General features: G+C 31.6%; 3 protein-coding genes and 1 non-coding gene across 5 annotated transcripts; 1 reads left to right on the top strand and 3 right to left on the bottom strand.

The window, feature by feature from the left end:
- Nucleotides 1-88: 88 nt before the first annotated feature.
- On the bottom strand, nucleotides 89-1,910 carry LOC105972293 (putative inactive nicotinamidase At3g16190). The gene is given in 6 exon segments (XM_088816623.1): nucleotides 89-405; nucleotides 742-858; nucleotides 951-1,188; nucleotides 1,490-1,561; nucleotides 1,564-1,611; nucleotides 1,747-1,910. Coding segments are annotated over 6 exon segments (600 nt in total). The 5' UTR covers nucleotides 1,807-1,910; the 3' UTR covers nucleotides 89-340.
- Nucleotides 1,911-3,056: 1,146 nt separating this feature from the next.
- TRNAT-AGU (transfer RNA threonine (anticodon AGU)) lies at nucleotides 3,057-3,130 on the top strand. The gene has a single exon. It is a non-coding gene; the product is annotated as a tRNA-Thr (tRNA).
- Nucleotides 3,131-3,991: 861 nt separating this feature from the next.
- Nucleotides 3,992-7,711, bottom strand: LOC148770970 (uncharacterized). 2 transcript variants are annotated; one of them, XM_088816621.1, is made up of 8 exons: nucleotides 7,455-7,711; nucleotides 6,851-7,253; nucleotides 6,428-6,505; nucleotides 6,233-6,301; nucleotides 5,403-5,468; nucleotides 4,967-5,038; nucleotides 4,789-4,830; nucleotides 3,992-4,411 (listed from the first exon to the last, which is right to left on the bottom strand). In XM_088816621.1, exons 1-8 carry the CDS (start codon nucleotides 7,589-7,591, stop codon nucleotides 4,277-4,279), a joined length of 1,002 nt encoding a protein of 333 aa, XP_088672747.1. In that variant the 5' UTR covers nucleotides 7,592-7,711; the 3' UTR covers nucleotides 3,992-4,276. The 2 variants fall into 2 exon arrangements, with proteins under 2 accessions (XP_088672747.1, XP_088672748.1); XM_088816622.1 differs by having other exon boundaries at nucleotides 6,233-6,298.
- A 4,578-nt stretch (nucleotides 7,712-12,289) lies between these two features.
- TED3 (Pex2/Pex12 N-terminal domain-containing protein / zinc finger (C3HC4-type RING finger) family protein) lies at nucleotides 12,290-16,119 on the bottom strand. The gene is made up of 8 exons (XM_012997355.2): nucleotides 15,782-16,119; nucleotides 15,432-15,545; nucleotides 15,148-15,301; nucleotides 14,435-14,571; nucleotides 14,135-14,235; nucleotides 13,698-13,815; nucleotides 13,266-13,432; nucleotides 12,290-12,584 (listed from the first exon to the last, which is right to left on the bottom strand). Exons 1-8 carry the CDS (start codon nucleotides 15,917-15,919, stop codon nucleotides 12,461-12,463), a joined length of 1,053 nt encoding a protein of 350 aa, XP_012852809.2. The 5' UTR covers nucleotides 15,920-16,119; the 3' UTR covers nucleotides 12,290-12,460.
- Nucleotides 16,120-16,498: the final 379 nt, after the last annotated feature.

The following is a 16,498-nucleotide window of genomic DNA, read 5'->3' as shown; positions in this document are numbered from 1 at the left end:
AACTTTAGTTGATTTTAATTTTAATGTCAGCGAATGTTTTTCAGCTGCATGTATATCATTTGTTTTTTATTTTTATTAAAGAAATGAATTTAAACAAAGGAAACAAAATAATTTATTTTTTTCCCTCATCTTTCAGTAAGAACCATTTCATAACAACATCACATTACAACTCTGTGAAAACCTTATCAAAGGTGTAATAATATCACATTACAAAACAAGTAAAATTATAAGTACAAACCAATTAGTCTGTACCCTGACATGCTATGGACTAAAAGACCAACTTATTTAATTTTACAAAAAAACTCGGTAAATTAATTCGTTTACGAAACGAATTAATTAATTAATTGCACCATTCTTCTAGTGTCGGTGTCGCCACTCCAATATTTTTCATGTCGATAATATTTGCTGCAAGACGAACGAAAGAAGGCACATAAGAACAAGACATTAATCAAAATAGTATTTAATTTATGACTAGAGATAACGACGAACGCTACACGGTATTGCTCGATTGTTTTTTTATACTAGGTTGTTTTAGGAAAAACCAGGGCCGCGGCCCTATAATACATACTAAATTATTAATTTGATAATTTAATATTCCAGTAAATTAATAGAATTCTCCTAGTTCCGACTGTATTACTTATACATGTTTAAGTGTAGTGTGTATACATCCTTTTCACCTTAATTAATCTTTTGCAATCAAGTTCGTCACACAGTCAAGAGTAATTAAAAATAGAATGTCACCTATATGTATATCAGGTGTGGCAGCAGCAGTGGCATCAACGATAACCGTAACCGTTTCATAATCCAAAGCAACTGCATCGAAGGCCGTTTGTCGGATACAATTCGGAGTTTGAACACCTAAATAATAAGTTAACAAAAATTAATATATTTAAAAATTTAATATATATGATATAAAATATACATTAACATAAATCATATATATATATTACCAGTGATGATCAACTTATTAACTCCAAGACCTTGAAGATACGAATGGAGGTGCGTGTTAAAAAACGAACTAAATCTCGTTTTAACCAATTTATAATCTCCCTCTTCGATAAATAGCCCATCGACCAATTCTGCACCCACGGTACCCTTAGAAACGGGCTTTGGTTTGTCAGCAGAACCATACAAGTGCCTTCGGAATAATTCAACGTCCCTCCCCAAAGGGTCGTGCTCACGTACAACCTACAAAACATTTATTAATTTATGAAGATTTATATATACAGTAGAACCTCGATAAATTATTAAATTAATATTCAATAAATTTATAACTTCGCTTAAATAATAGTTTTTTCTAGTCCCGACTCGGTAAAAACCTACTAAATTATTAGCTCGATAATTTAATATTTCGCTAAATTAATAGAATTTTGTTAGTCCCGATTGTATAAATTAATATGGGTTTAATTGTATAGCTTATATCATTGAGGAGTCATATATAGTTAAAGAACATATATGGGAGCTAAGTAAAGGGAATCGAAAAGGGTACCCAAATAATCGGAACGCTACGGTTTCGAGCTACTTCAACGGCCTTGATAACATTAGGCACAAGTGCACAACATCTTCAAAAGCTTTCACATGCATCATCCCACTTGGGGAAATAAAATCTTTCTGCCAGAAATTAAAAAAAGAAAAGGGCAAATAAGTAAATAAGTGAACACATAAATGATGAAAACGAAACAGAAACCGAAACCTAAACCGAACCGTAAATGAATAAATTCAAGAAAAGGGTACTAAGTACTTTGCCTGCATGTCAATTACAAGAAGGGCAGTATTTTTCCACTTCAACTCAGCTGCTGCTGCCATTTCTGCTAATTAATAATAATAATTATATAAAAAAAAAAAAAAATTGTCCGAGTTTCGTCTAATGCACATTCAATTTTATAGGCCAATTTTTTTTGAATCAAAGAAATTTTATAAAAAAAAAAAATTATAGGCCAACTTGAGAAGGATTTTTACCTAAGATATTTTGTCACCCAACTAATTAGGCACGTTCATTTATGAGACGCTAAGTAGACCAACTTCACAAGGATTTGTGGACAAAAACAGATTTCCCCAACTCAGTCCCATTGACTTATCAAAGGCTACTAGACCACATGAGTATAGCTCAACTGGTTTCGAAGACGGAAAGTTGGTGTAAGGTTCTAGGATCGAATCCTGACAGCCGCAGTGTGGGATTTTCAACTTCAATGATGGTTGATTTCTTATGGGCATCAGTTTCCGGTCCACTACTCTAACGAATCGCTGAGTCACTATAAATTTATATTCCTCCATCAAATACTTGTCGGGCCAAGGGATGGAGGCCTTGGGGCGAGGATTTCGTTTTATTGATGGTGCTTGGAAGGCTACTTATATCTAACTTATTAGAGGTTAGGTGTAATTATTATATTATAATTAGATCCTTTTGGCTAATTATATACAATTATACCCTTTTAGTGTTTGGAGGATTATATAAGTTTGCTTTGATTTTTGGTTTCAGTTAAACATTCGTTTATTTGATGCTACATTTGGTGATTATTACCGGTTGATTAGCACATATATAGTCAGAGACACACACCCATATATATGTGTGTTTAGTGGGAAGTTATTTCACTGGGTGTAGCATCTTAAATATTCAATAAAATGACATTTTTATTCTCACATTTGTTTTTTGATTAAATTATCGCCCTCCCTCTAAGTTACGTCTAATTACGACATCATTTCTAATTTATAATTTAATTGTGTTAAGGAAAACATGTATCAAATATCATGTGTTAATTTTATTGCGTTAAACCTCTTATGTTTCATTTCATACTGCACAAAATACCCTATATATTCCAATAATAATTAATGTTGTTAAATGAAGGGATATTCATGCAATTTTTTTGTAGTAGTTAGGAGATTTTGTGCATGTCTCTACAATAAAATGAGGGTTTATGCAAAATTGATCTATTCATTTAAACTCGAATTTTATTAAATTAAATTGAACACATTCATTCAATTATAGTAAGAGGGAAAAAAAAGGTGTACTAGACTACATAATATATTTAAATAAAGAAAAAATTGACTTTCGCCAAGCTTTCATAGCTCAGTTGGTTAGAGCACCCGTTTAGTAAGCGGGAGGTCTTGAGTTCAACTCTCAATGAAAGCATAATATATTTATTTCCGTTGCTTATTTTTTTTTTCTCCAATATAAATAAATACTGACTTTTTCCTTTTTCATAAAAAGAATGAATCTACAAACTCTAGTTAATTTCCTCCAATGTAAATAATAAATACCCACAATAATATTTTTTTGGATCAATAATTCAATTATGTGATAATCATAAGTGAAAAGCACTCTACAAGTATGTCAATTATTGAATTACCTTTGTTTTTTTTTAATTTAATATTTTAATTATATAACTCATATTTTTTTCATATCCAATTACAACTGCAATATTTCTTAACGATAGGAGTTTGTTATTGTTTTTCATCAGAAATTTTTGACATGCTGCAAAATTCGCGTGACGAACTTAGGCCATTCATTTACGGAATTGGAATTACGATTAGCCTTTATCCCGGACAAAACTAATTGGTAAAATTAGCCCTCATTCGTCGAATAATTAAACCTTATTTCATATTTCATTTATACATTAAGTCATCATAAACTTACTCTATCTCGACAATCAAACGAGGCTCTCTACAAAATTATGAAAGAAGTATCACAACTTCTACAATTTGAGCTCAACTCGATTGATAATCAAATCAAACTCTAGCATAATTAATTCGATGCACGTATTCAAATAAGTTTGGACAATCTTAATTATGCATGCCAGTCTCAACTCGATGAACACCCCTATCTACACGATATATACAAGCCTATATATCCAAACGAACAATATTAAATAACATGAATCGAGTTTCAATAGTTCGGACGTTGTAACATGCATGAAATATAATCGGGTTCAACAGTAGTACGACTACACGTTAATTTTTTAAATGGTAGAAAATAAAAATATTAAAGTATGTATTTCAAACATTTTGATAAAATAATAATCATTCCATGCTGCCATACAATTATAATTAGGAAATTATTTGTGTCATAAATTACCAACAAGCCCCTTAACAATAATTGTCTTAATTAATTTCTTGAGCCCTTGAAGGAATATATAGTGCCAATGTGACATAGGTTATATATATATAGCATCAGAGACAGTCATTCTTAAACTTATAGAATGACTGCTTCTGATGTTACAATATAATATAATATAATATAATATTATATAAGTACCCACCGGAATTTGGTGCCGGAAAATCAAAACCCACCTCCAATGGGTGACGGGGGCCAATAATCGGCGCCGTTATCGTTTCCGATATTTTCGGTGCATGAAATGGGAACAAGGCATAGACCTCTACTTCTCAAATCTTTTGCTTCAGGGCTTTGTGAAACCTGAATTATTCGGTTTTGGCAAGCATAATATTATAATATGTAATATAATATTATTCCAATTATTCAATCCCAAATTTAATTCATGACTATTATGAAAAAAATGTTGTACCATAACATATATTTGGCAGATACATACACACACAATATGGCATTAAAATGTTAATTTAAAAGGGAAGGAGGAATTAATTTCAACTTTGCAGCATTGACAGTGTTATTGTTTTCATGTAAATTAATTAACTATGAACAACTTCAATAATTATATTAGAAATAACACACACAATATGCTTTACAGATTAATTCAAATTAAAGCCTTTGTTTTATATGAAGTGATGGATCCAATATAATAAAGCACATATATATTCACAATGTATATATACCTGATCAGCATCTTCTTGAATTAAACAATTCATTTCTTGAACCTGTCAAGAAAAAAAATTAAAAATAATCTTGAGTATCATATAATTACAGATATTATTATTATATTAATTATTATTTGGGGGTCAAAAGATAATGCAGACATATATTCCATAGGGAAAAGTGAAAAACAGTACTTACAGAATGTTGGTGAATGTGATGACCTGTAATATTCACTGCTGGTGCATTGCGCATGTAAGGGAAGCTCAGTGCCTGCAATATATATAATATTCCATACGTTCATATATTATATTTTTTTTTTTAAATTAGGGCCAAAAAATGATAAAACATGTACAATAAAATCCATTATTACTCGAGTCTGATTTGTGTTTGACTCGATTAAAGTTCGTCAAGATCAAACACAACTTTGAAAACTCGATAAAAATTCAAACGCATTTGAACAACGTCCATGTATTCATAATAATAATAATATGTAGCAAAAAATAATTAATATTAATATATAAAAAAGGAATCGAGTGGAAAAAAATAATATATATATATATATATATATATATATATATATATATATATATATATATATATATATATATATATATATATATATATATATATAAACCTGAATTCGAGCCTGAAGGAATCTAATGTTGGCAATGGCCTCTGACAAGACAGAAGCAGTATCAGTCTGCAAAAGAGAAACATCATATCCCACACATATACATTACTGTATATATTATTATACAAACACTTATTTTTGATTAAATTAATATAATTAATTAATTAAAGCTTTACTTTTTTTCAAAAGATGAAGCTTTAACTTAGTTTTATGGATGCATACAGCAAAGATAATATAATCTGATCTTTATCCCCATTTGGTTCTTCTTAATTTGCAAATCAGATGGATCGGATCGAAATTAGTTGAAAATTGTAAAACTCTGATTCTAATTTTGTTCCAAAAAAAATCTGAAAAATCAAAATGCGGATATCAGAAAATTTCAAAATTAGTACTTCTGAAAGTGTAAAATAAGTTCAAATTCTGTTCCCAATACTTCTGAAAAATTGGAATTCGGATATCGGAAATTGGAACAAGAAAAGCTTCTTCCCAAATCGAAAATTTTCAGATTGGAACCGGCGGAATTCAGTGAATTCTAAATTTATATATTCACCAATAATAACAAAATAAATAATAATATTGATATTATTACAAATTTTAATAGTTGAAAAAACGGAAGTTCCAGAATTATTTTGCTAAAAGTAAAATTAGATCGTAAATCAGATTCTCATACACAATTAATTTCAATCCAAAAGAATACGGAAAAATACTAATTTGGAATTTTCAGAATTCAGTGTAAAAAAATTGTTCCGAAATTGAAAATTTTGAATCGAAATCAAGAATTACATTGGAGAGTAATTAGTAGAATTTCATTAGCATTAATTTATTTTTGTTACCTTTCCAAAAGGGGAAACAAGTTGGTGAAGAGCAGTAATTCTATCCCCCAACTTCTCCTTTCTCACCTGCTGCAGTTAATTTGTTAATATGGTTTATTAATTAGTAGTTTCATGTAATTATGGAGAGAGAGAGAGAGAGAGAGAGAGAGAGAGAGAGAGAGAGAGAGAGAGAGAGAGAGAGTCCTGATTCCTGACCTTGAGAGCTGGTTGGGCAGAAGAGTGATAAACCCTAGCCTTTTTAGATACCACACCTGTACTGCTCCTGCTGTTGCACTTTTTTACATACCAATCAAACAATTTATTAAAACATAAAATGGTCAAAATTATAACGATAATTCAGAAATAAAAAAATAAAAAAAAATAAAGAAAAAAGAAAGAATCAATGACACAACAATTCTGTTAATAATTAATCTGCTCTAAAGATCAGTAATTAAAAGCAAGAATTTGTAAGTAGAAATCATCGTCTTTAGTAATTATTCGGTTTGGGCATGCCATGAAAATCACATCAACTTTTTAGGTTTTAATTTCATGTACTAATAATATATAATGAAATGATGTTTTTTTTTCTTTTTTTCTTTTTTCACTTTAATTTATTATTTTTTATAAATTAGTTCTAACCTCATGATATGAACGATGATCTTGATAATGGTGATGAACACTACTCTTCTCTTCAGCCGCCGCCTCCGCCTTGCCGCTGCCGGAGAAATTAAAGAAGTTGTTGTTGTTACTGAAATTAGATAATAATAATATTTCACGGTCACGATCATCGTCATCAAGTTGGCCTCCGCCTCCGCCTCCGTTGGTAGTTAATTGAGAAACTAATTGTTCTTGCTTGATCACATGGTCAACCACATGATTATTATTACTATTATTATCATAATAATAATTATTATAATTAGTATTAATAATCCTAGTAAAATTAGATGGGTTCTGCAAAACTTGTTGTTCCTCCCAATTATTATTATTCTCAAACTTGTTAATTAATCTTTCTTCTTCTTCTTCCCCATCCACCAATCCACCCCTGAGTATGAAAAAAATCATCAGTCAAATATATCCACTCTCTCAAATCTTATATCATGTATATCTATATGAGAGAGAGAGAGAGAGAGAGAGAGAGAGAGAGAGAGAGAGAGAGAGAGAGAGAGAGAGAGAGAGAGAGAGAGAGAGAGAGAGAGAGAGAGAGAGAGAGAGAGAGAGAGAGAATTATATTAATATAACGTACAGGAGGAGTTGGCTCCAAGAGGTAAGTGGAAATTGGGAAGAAACATTTGTATGTGAAGAAATTTGATGAGATTGATCATGTGGATGCATGTCATTCATTATCATGCTCCAACACCAGTTAGGGTTTCCGGCCATCATATTATCTCTCTAGATTTCTCTCTCTCTCTCTCTCTAGATTATTATTTCTCTCATTCAGAATGATGATGGCTGCTTCTTTCTCAGAAATTAAACGATACTGAAAGAAAGAAACGACGACATAAGTCTTTGTCAACCACACAAAGTAATTTTATACTTGTGGCCTTTGGTTTTCAGAAAAAAAACATTATTTCTATTTTCTTTATTAATCTTTGCGAATATTATTAAATTTATATAGTATATATTAATTATTTGCTTTAACTTTATTAAAAAAGTGGGACGACATGAATAAAAAAGATGATGGAGAGTGTTTCTAGGCCAAAATCCAAATGCCCGCCCCGGGAACTTATTATTATTTCCTTGTATTCAGCTGTAATGCTTAATTTGTTGTATGCTACATTTCATAAATTTTACATACAAATATTGTATATATATATAGACGTGTGTGTGTATATTATCCATATTTCTTTTACATTATTTCACATGAATATTGTGTATGATTTGTGTAAATCAATCATGTAAAATTACCCATGAATATATAATTGGTGGTTAATTTACTACCACTGACCTATGCAGCACGGAAACTTCAGCCTTAACGTCGTATTTTCGGACACATTTTGTATCCGACACTCATCATTTCTAAAAAGTTAGAAACATGTTTGAGTAGCAAAATTTCAATACTTCGCTAATTAATTACATAATTTAATGATCAATTGCAAATTGATTGTTGATAATAATATTTATCGTGAATATATTTGTTTGGAAATATATATATTACATATAAATAAAAACTTATAGTCTTATATATGTTTATATAGCATATTTATAAATATGCCCCTATACTTATAATATTTATATGTTTCCACCAAGTTTCAGCATCCCATTTTTGGGACATGTCGGTTTCCTATGTCTGTTTCCCCGTTTTTTCGTATCGCTATTTCCGTGTCCATGCTACAATGCTATTACCTATCAGTTTTTAGAGTGATGGGATTAGGATTAGGGTTAGGTTCATAATTACGCATACATATATAGGGAGAATTTCCTTATTGGAGTTATAATTTGTATAGACAAGTAATTTTGCCATAATTAACAATCCTATGGATTTAGTAAAGTGAAAATGAGAAAATTAAACATTTATAATTTATATATATACACACATACACACACACATACGAAAATACGAAATAAGATTATTTGTCCCGTGACGGAATGTCGTTCTTCGACAATAACAAGATAATTTGTCAAATGAAAAAGAAAAAATTCCTTTAAAAAAAGTAGAAAAAAAATCTTATTATTGGAATGAATTCCCTTTTAAAATACAATCATGAAGAATTATTACTATATTTTATGAATTGTTCTGAAATCTGAATCTTCCTAGTCTAGATTTCTTCTTGCTTTTATAATTCGTAGGTATGATATATTTACATAATCATGAAACGCTACTCTGAAATATATATATATATATATATATATATATATATATATATATATATATATATATATATATATATATATATATATATATATATATAGAGAATCATAATTATCAGTTTGAAAATTGCATCAATAGCTTTAGAGCAATTGAAAAAAAAGTTTAAGCTTTAGAATTTTATATGTTGTTGGCAGTCATTTTCTTGTTGACCTTACATTAATAAATAAATAACAAATTAAATAAAGTTGTTGGTAATCTACTGTATTATCTCTTTTTAATATTGTAGGAATTTAATATGTAAAGAATTGGAAAGAATAATTATTTCAAGAATTCCATTTCAAATTCCTACCACAACTTTCTATTTTATAATTAATTACTTTACATGACATGATAACTAATATTTATTGGTTGGTATTGCGTGCCTAAGGCTAAATGAATGGATATAATTTATTGGTACGCGTGGTACCACTCGCCTTCTTGTGACAAGAGGATTTGGATTGTGTTGTACATTGTAATGTATAAGGCTAATATTATATAGTGGTTACATGCAGTGGCGGATCCAGGATTTTCGCCAAGGGGGTGCTAAATTGTAGAATAAAAAATTTAAATATCACTTTATAAAAATAGTGGACCAAAAATTTACAATTTAAAAATTTTAGGTGAATTGTGTAAATATTTAAAGATAAAAATAGTGGACCAAAAATTTACAATTTAAAATTTTTAGGTGAATTGTGTAAATATTTAAAGAGAAAAAGGGTGAAAAATGTAAAGATTTAAAAAAAAATCAACTTATTAGAGGCTGGGGGTTCGAACCCGGGACCAATTAACAAAAGAAGGAGCATCTTTACCAACTCAACCAACTGCTTTTCTTGTCAACTTATGTATAACGGTATTATTTGTTAAAATCAAGGGTGTGCAACTGCACACCCTAGACCATAGCTAGATCCGCCACTGGTTACATGTAGAGGTGTAAATGAGCTAGCAGGCTCATGAATTCGATGAGCTGGCTCGATAAAATCTTGAGTTTTTGAAACTCGAGCTTTTTGATGAGCTCGAGTTCGAGTATATCATTAGTTGTTCGATAGTTTACGAGTCGGCTCACGAGCTTTTATATATATATATATATATATATATATATATATATATATATATATATATATATATATATATATATATATATATATATATATATATATATATATATATATATATATATATATATATATATAAGATGAGCTGAACTCGAGATCAACAGGACCGCTTCGAATGAGCTCGAACTCGAGAGCTCACTCACCAAATTCGACTTTAGTTCGACCTCGAAAAATCTGACGAGTTAGGCTCATTTACACCCCACTTACATGTCAATATTTTCTTCTTTTAATTTAGTATTTATAATATTAATAAATAAAAAATCTTACTTCGTGAATTTAAAATATAAATAAAACAAATGATATGCACTTATCTTATATATTACTTAAAATATAAAATCAATCAAAATTAATAGTCACTCAATGTACAAAGCGTACCTCGATATCAAAAAATAAAAGTGTACCACGATTCACACGCTTTCACTATATATTTTTTGGTTGATAATTGTTGACCCCAAAAAGGCCAAAACTCATAATTAATTGTTAGATCATTGCTCCACAAAATATTTCTCGAGGTCTACAATTTCAATAATTTATATATACATTTCTAGTTAATAATTGTTGCTAGAGTGACTTTTTTTTCTTTTCAAAATTTTAATAAACCAACTTTTTGTTAGATTTGACAAAAAAATATATTTGAAAATTTTGTTATAGCCTCAGATAATATTATTATCCTAAGCCTAAAGATAAATAGGAGCGTGAGATTCGTTCATCGGATCCCTATGAATTTATGATGAATAGTTAAATTAGAGGTGTCGGCCAAAAGAGTCACTATTCTCTTTAGAATCTACAATTTTTTTTTAAATGAAAAATTGTACGTCTTTTTTTTTTGAGAAATAAAAATTGTACGTTGTGAGGAAAACTTTTGTTTTGTTTTGATCTAATCAAGAAGTTTGTTTAATTCGTCTCTTTCGACCAATGACAAATTTAATTACTGGAGACTCTTTTGGCTCGTTCTTTTCGACAAATGACTAACTTTTAGATATTTTTTAGTCGTCACTTTCAACCACAATGACTGACTTGATCGTCAGAATGTTACTACAGAAATTCCTCCTAATGCTTTTTTTCAGGTACTTAACAAGGGTATTCAACATTTGATCTATAGGAGGGGCAAAAAAGAAAATTGTATTAGCAAATGAGATTTAAATGATTATAAATTGAAGATATCTTTGAAGAAATATCTATAATTCCAAAGTAAAAAAAAAATAGGGCAAATTACGGCCACCCCTGAGGTATGGCTAAATTAGGAGAAAAAAAAACCTCTTGTTTTGGTAATTACAGCCACCCTCCTCCTTTTGAATATTTTTATATAAACTTTATGTAATTCGGTTATTTACCGAACCAAATCGTATATTCAGTATGGTAAACGGTATGAAATATTGGCGTACCGAAATTTCAGTTCAATTTTTACCGATTTAACATCTCTAAATTTATCTCTGGAGGGTGTTTTGGTAAGATAATACATAGTTGAGGGGTGACTGTACTTACTCAAACAGATGGGAGATTTTCGTAATTTGATAATAACTCATGGGTCGCCATAATTTGCCATAAAAATTAATTTTGCACATTGTACCTCCCCGACAGGGCCATAATTCACATGGGATTGTAGAGAAAACTTGACAAAAGCATGTTTTAATGTCAAAATATCCATTATTGATTTTGGATTCTTTGTGTTGGCAATTTTAATAGAGGAAACAAAATAAAATCCAATAGCTAAAAGCGCTCCCAAGTCTATGGGATTTTGGGAGGACAAAAAACACGTTTTTTTCAACTAGTGGAGCTGCAGTTCTTCCCACAATATCATTGTGCCTGGTTTTATTATTCTAACCCACAAGTCACAATCAATCTTCTCAATGCTACTCCACTAACCACAGTTTGTTCTATGCTACACTCGATGAACTTTATCAGATTATATCCTATCGGACACGAATTTAAATCCATTACATATTTTACACACATTACAGTGATTGTGTGAACAATCAGCAGTGGAAAACTACCCCATATATTTCACCAGGTGTACCATCTACAAGACCATCAACCGCACACACACACGCGTGGGCGCACACGGACGCGTAAATCACGAAACTAAGAAGCTGAAATCTTGATCCATGGAATAGGATATAAGAAAAATTATGTTTCACTCAAAATGGAGTGAATTTTTCTATATAAATGAATATTTCGCATTCTTGATTTCAATAATTGATGCCAACTTCGGGCACTTCTTTCGTACAGATGGTACAACATTCTAATAGGTGTTCTTTGTTATTTCATTATCCTCTAGAATTAAATATTTCACCGAGCAATATTGCTGCTCGAACTTCCATGCCGTTGCATAGCAACAACTGGCTCACTGCACCTGGAGCATCGAAACGCCATAGTTGCAGAACACCTTGTTCGGAGACAGTAATAGCAATACCTGAGCCAGCAAAATATCTACACATTAACATTGCTATCGGAAAAGTTCGTGATTCTTGATTTTTAACCTATTATTTATTCTTCATAGTTCTGATTAATATTAAAAGCCACAAAAGATGCCATAATTAACGATGTTCTGCATAATATATCCTATCACCTTTAGAGTATCTTAATTATTTTGTGATAGCTATAATACCCCTTGTAACTAAGTTAAAACATGGATTAATTACTGCTAATTAGGTCAAATATGGTTGATGTCACAATTCATGCAGTCAATATACTATATTCTCCATTTTTCCTATCATCATTCATCTCTTTGTTTCTTTTTCATCAATGTTGCGAGCTTCGACTTTTTTCTTTCTATGTCAAAATTTGTCGATTCTGAGGTTTGGAATGATTTTTATTGTTATTCATTAAGTTTAGCTAGAAAACCCAACTGTTAAACTGGACTAGGGGAGGTCCAATACAAAATCCCTGATAAGCCAATATAAGAGCTCAATTTTTCATAATTTGAGGGTCGACATAAAGCATTATTGCACTAAACAAACATCAAATAAGACCTAGTTATTTAATTGATTATGACTTACCCTACCAACCATACGAAGGCGGCCTAAGGATTTTGATTAATGACGTAGATGCAAGTGCAAATAAAAATATATTCAAAGACGTCGAAAAAATTTACCTGTGCTGACATGGGAGAGCTAAAAAAGGAGTGCTTGGAGTTGCCTGGCAAATGGGGCATAAAGCCTCATCTCCCTCTGAGTTCGAAAATTTATCTTTTGAGAATGGTTGGAGAAGTTTTTTAACAGATGATGAATTGAGAAGAGGAAGAAGCAACAGCAGCATTTCCTACACGTTACCTCATGCTTCAGCCGGTAATCATTAAAAAGAGATATAAACATAATCGAGACAGATAGTACTGGTTCCTTGTTCGACTAAATGAAAAGCTAAAATAGTCACACAAATAAGAGTATTTACTGAATAAAAACTAACCCAATGAAGAAGGGACTTTTTTTCTTTACTCATAAGGGTGAATTGAAAGAACATATAACTTCAATTCTCGGCTAATCAGAATTTTTAACTACTGCATGCAAGAAATGACGAGAGAATTTACCGAAAATTCATTCCACACCAATTGCCGATTCATGTACTCAAAGCTCACAGCTCGATTCATATGAGGGCTCCCATAGACAAGTCTTGCTCTTAAGGCTCTCTCGATAAGACTCCTGTACCTGTGCATATATAAGTTGCAACCTTATTCCTGATCGTAAACAAGTTTAAGATTGCTTTCATGTAACAAAATCTTTCACATGTAGTAAGAATGCCTGAGACAATGTTATCTAAAATCCACATTACCGACTACAAAGGGAGTATAATAAGATTCTTCTCTGTCGTAGATAAGTGGTAACTTGTTTAGGAGACTACTTTTTTGCAGCTTTACATACACTATCAGTAAGAGTACGAGCTTTTACAAAATACAGAAACAGATGATTTGTCACCCAAAAGTTCCAATCAAGTATAGAAAGAGACAGGGCTTCGTTAAAAATATACCTTCCTGTCAAGAGAAACACGAGCAGGTTTCCGAAAGATGCAGCCTTGTAAAATCCTTCAATGCGTTGTAATAGGTGCCAACTTCGCCGAGCTAGTGATCTCTGGAGGAAAAAGACAAGATTAGGCTGCTTCTTTTATGCCAGAACATACTTCCATTCTGATATTCATGAGTGTTCAATCTCTCTGGACATGCAAATCATTGCTAACGAGTTGGTGAGTGTTTGTGTGTCTTGCAAAGAAAGAGACAAACCAACAGTATAATGTGGTTGCATCTAGCAGACTGAAAAAAAACGAGCATACCTGTTCAGTGTCACCCCATCTACGGAATGCTGAAAATGACTGAAGTCTGGCCCAAATATATTGACCACCAACAGTAGCAACACAGTACCAGATCTTCTGAGCAACAGTTAATCCTGGCCCTTCTAGTCCCGTTCTAACTACACAAATGCAGTTGAAACCACATCCATTGAGCGAAAAAGTCGGAGCAGTTTAATACAGATTTAATGGATATCAATAGCAAGAGATAATTGAGAAAACTATCATTGTAAGCCCTAAATATTAAATTTATCTCCTCTCTAATACATTAAACATTAGATAAACGGATGATTAGCTACGAAGTAACTGTAGTTTCGATGTCAGGCTACTTCATATACTCCATGTTTTGGTCCATGGACAAAAATTTTACCAGAGGTTACGAATCAATGATATACAACATTCAAATCGATGAAAAGGAAACATTTTATTTTACCTTCACTAATTTCATCTCTTCAAGCTAAGAATATAACGATGAGATTTGTTTAATTAGGAAAATGAAAAGAGTAGTATGCTAAGTTCAACTCCTTAAGGTTGTGTTGCCTGAATAAAGTGAATAATATTTAGCTACCAAATTAAAGTGATGATGGTATGATCATAGACGGTACTAAATCAAGCAAAATCACAGAATAAATGTAAAAGGAGATCCTGCAATCATAATTCAACTAATAGCAGAACAAAAAAATTAAACAACTACCGACCTTTTCCCCTTGCTTCAACTGCACGTTCATCTCTGTACCTTAAGTTCATGAGAGCATTACCAGGAGTAGGCTTATCGACCCAGATGGAGAATCGCCATATCAGAAACTCAAGAAAAGCATCAAGTTCAGGTTCGTATTGAAATAACATTCCTGGCTAATCCCAAAAAAACAAAAAAAAACAGAACGGATAAATGATATATCAAATGCCTTCGAACTCCCAAATAATGCGTCGAAACTTCCGGACCAACAAAGTAAACAGATTAGCAGCACGACCTTTCCTTTACCTTCATCAAAGAAAAAACTTTAACCAACTGTTCTTTCAACATGGCTGACATTTCAATGTCCAGCCTTCCAGCATCAACCTGATTAACCCTCGATATCTCAATCGGAATCACCGCCTGTAAAATAAACACAATCGAATTACAATTTTAAACATATCTCCCATTATGTACCGAATTGCACCATCATATTTTCATTTTTCCAACACAGTAACCAAACAAAACTGAAACTTCACACAAAAACAACAAATTCTCCAAAATGACTACAAAAACTACATCATTCACCTCAATTTAGTGTATTATCCATTTCATCCCCAAAAACTAAAAAAATTACTCAAAATTCAAAATTCAATTACCCGGCTAGAGGAGTGAAGAGATTGCGATTGAGGAAGAAGCTTCAGGTAAGTATTGTACCAGGCATCCTCCGGCGGTGGCGGATGTACAGAACTACTACTGGTGGATGAAGACGACGAAGCTAGGGTTCGTCTATCCATTTTTTCTTCCTTTTTTTTTTCTTGTGAATAATAATTTTTGAAGAAAAATAAAATTAAATAGTTTTGATTGCCTAACTGTGTATGTGTTTCTCAGCTCTGCGCAATCTCTTCTTCTTCTTCCCCACCACGCAGTACTATTGCACTCCACATTTCTTTTCTTCTCTCAGGACTTTTAGAAAGTTCTATTTTCTATTTTATTCAATTATTATTATTATTTTTATTATTAAATAATAGAATAATAAAATTTGCTGAAAACTAAATGGTAGGGGCATTATCGTCTTTATAGGTGGTAGAAGAACCCGCATCCCTAGATTGCATAGGGACTTGCAATTTACTACCATGTGCGGGCTGTGCCTATTTTTCTTTTTTCTTTTTTCTTTAAATAATTGTATATTGTAGGCGATTTCGAAATCGTACCATGAATTGTAATCGCAAATCGGTCTAGTGATATGTTGTGTGCGCCTTAGGGCCGGTTTTCGATGAACCGGCTATTCCGGTAGTTCCGAAAGAATTTTCAGGTCATCAGCCGTTTTCGGTTTGCGATTCGAGAAACGCAAGTCATATTTGATATGTTTTACA

The sequence above is a fragment of the Erythranthe guttata genome, chromosome 4 (assembly GCF_056151865.1).
Source record: "Erythranthe guttata isolate IM_541 chromosome 4, IM_541, whole genome shotgun sequence".
In the NCBI taxonomy this organism is placed as follows: Eukaryota; Viridiplantae; Streptophyta; class Magnoliopsida; order Lamiales; family Phrymaceae; genus Erythranthe; species Erythranthe guttata.
The sequence above is the reverse complement of the archived record's forward strand: the minus strand, read 5'-3'. Positions and strand labels throughout refer to the sequence as shown.

Bases quoted from the DNA above. Each gene is read 5' to 3' on its own strand.
- LOC148770970 (XM_088816621.1), bottom strand. From the start codon at position 7,591: ATGATGGCCGGAAACCCTAACTGGTGTTGGAGCATGATAATGAATGAC. The intron at 6,302-6,427 runs GTCAGGAATCAG...AATTAACTGCAG, and splicing joins CTGCCCAACCAGCTCTCAAG to CAGGTGAGAAAGGAGAAGTT. The intron at 5,469-6,232 runs GTAACAAAAATA...TCTCTTTTGCAG, and splicing joins TTGTTTCCCCTTTTGGAAAG to ACTGATACTGCTTCTGTCTT.
- TED3 (XM_012997355.2), bottom strand. From the start codon at position 15,919: ATGGATAGACGAACCCTAGCTTCGTCGTCTTCATCCACCAGTAGTAGT. The intron at 15,546-15,781 runs GTAATTGAATTT...TTTATTTTACAG, and splicing joins CTCTTCACTCCTCTAGCCGG to GCGGTGATTCCGATTGAGAT. The intron at 14,236-14,434 runs GTATGCTCGTTT...TTTTTCCTCCAG, and splicing joins GATGGGGTGACACTGAACAG to AGATCACTAGCTCGGCGAAG.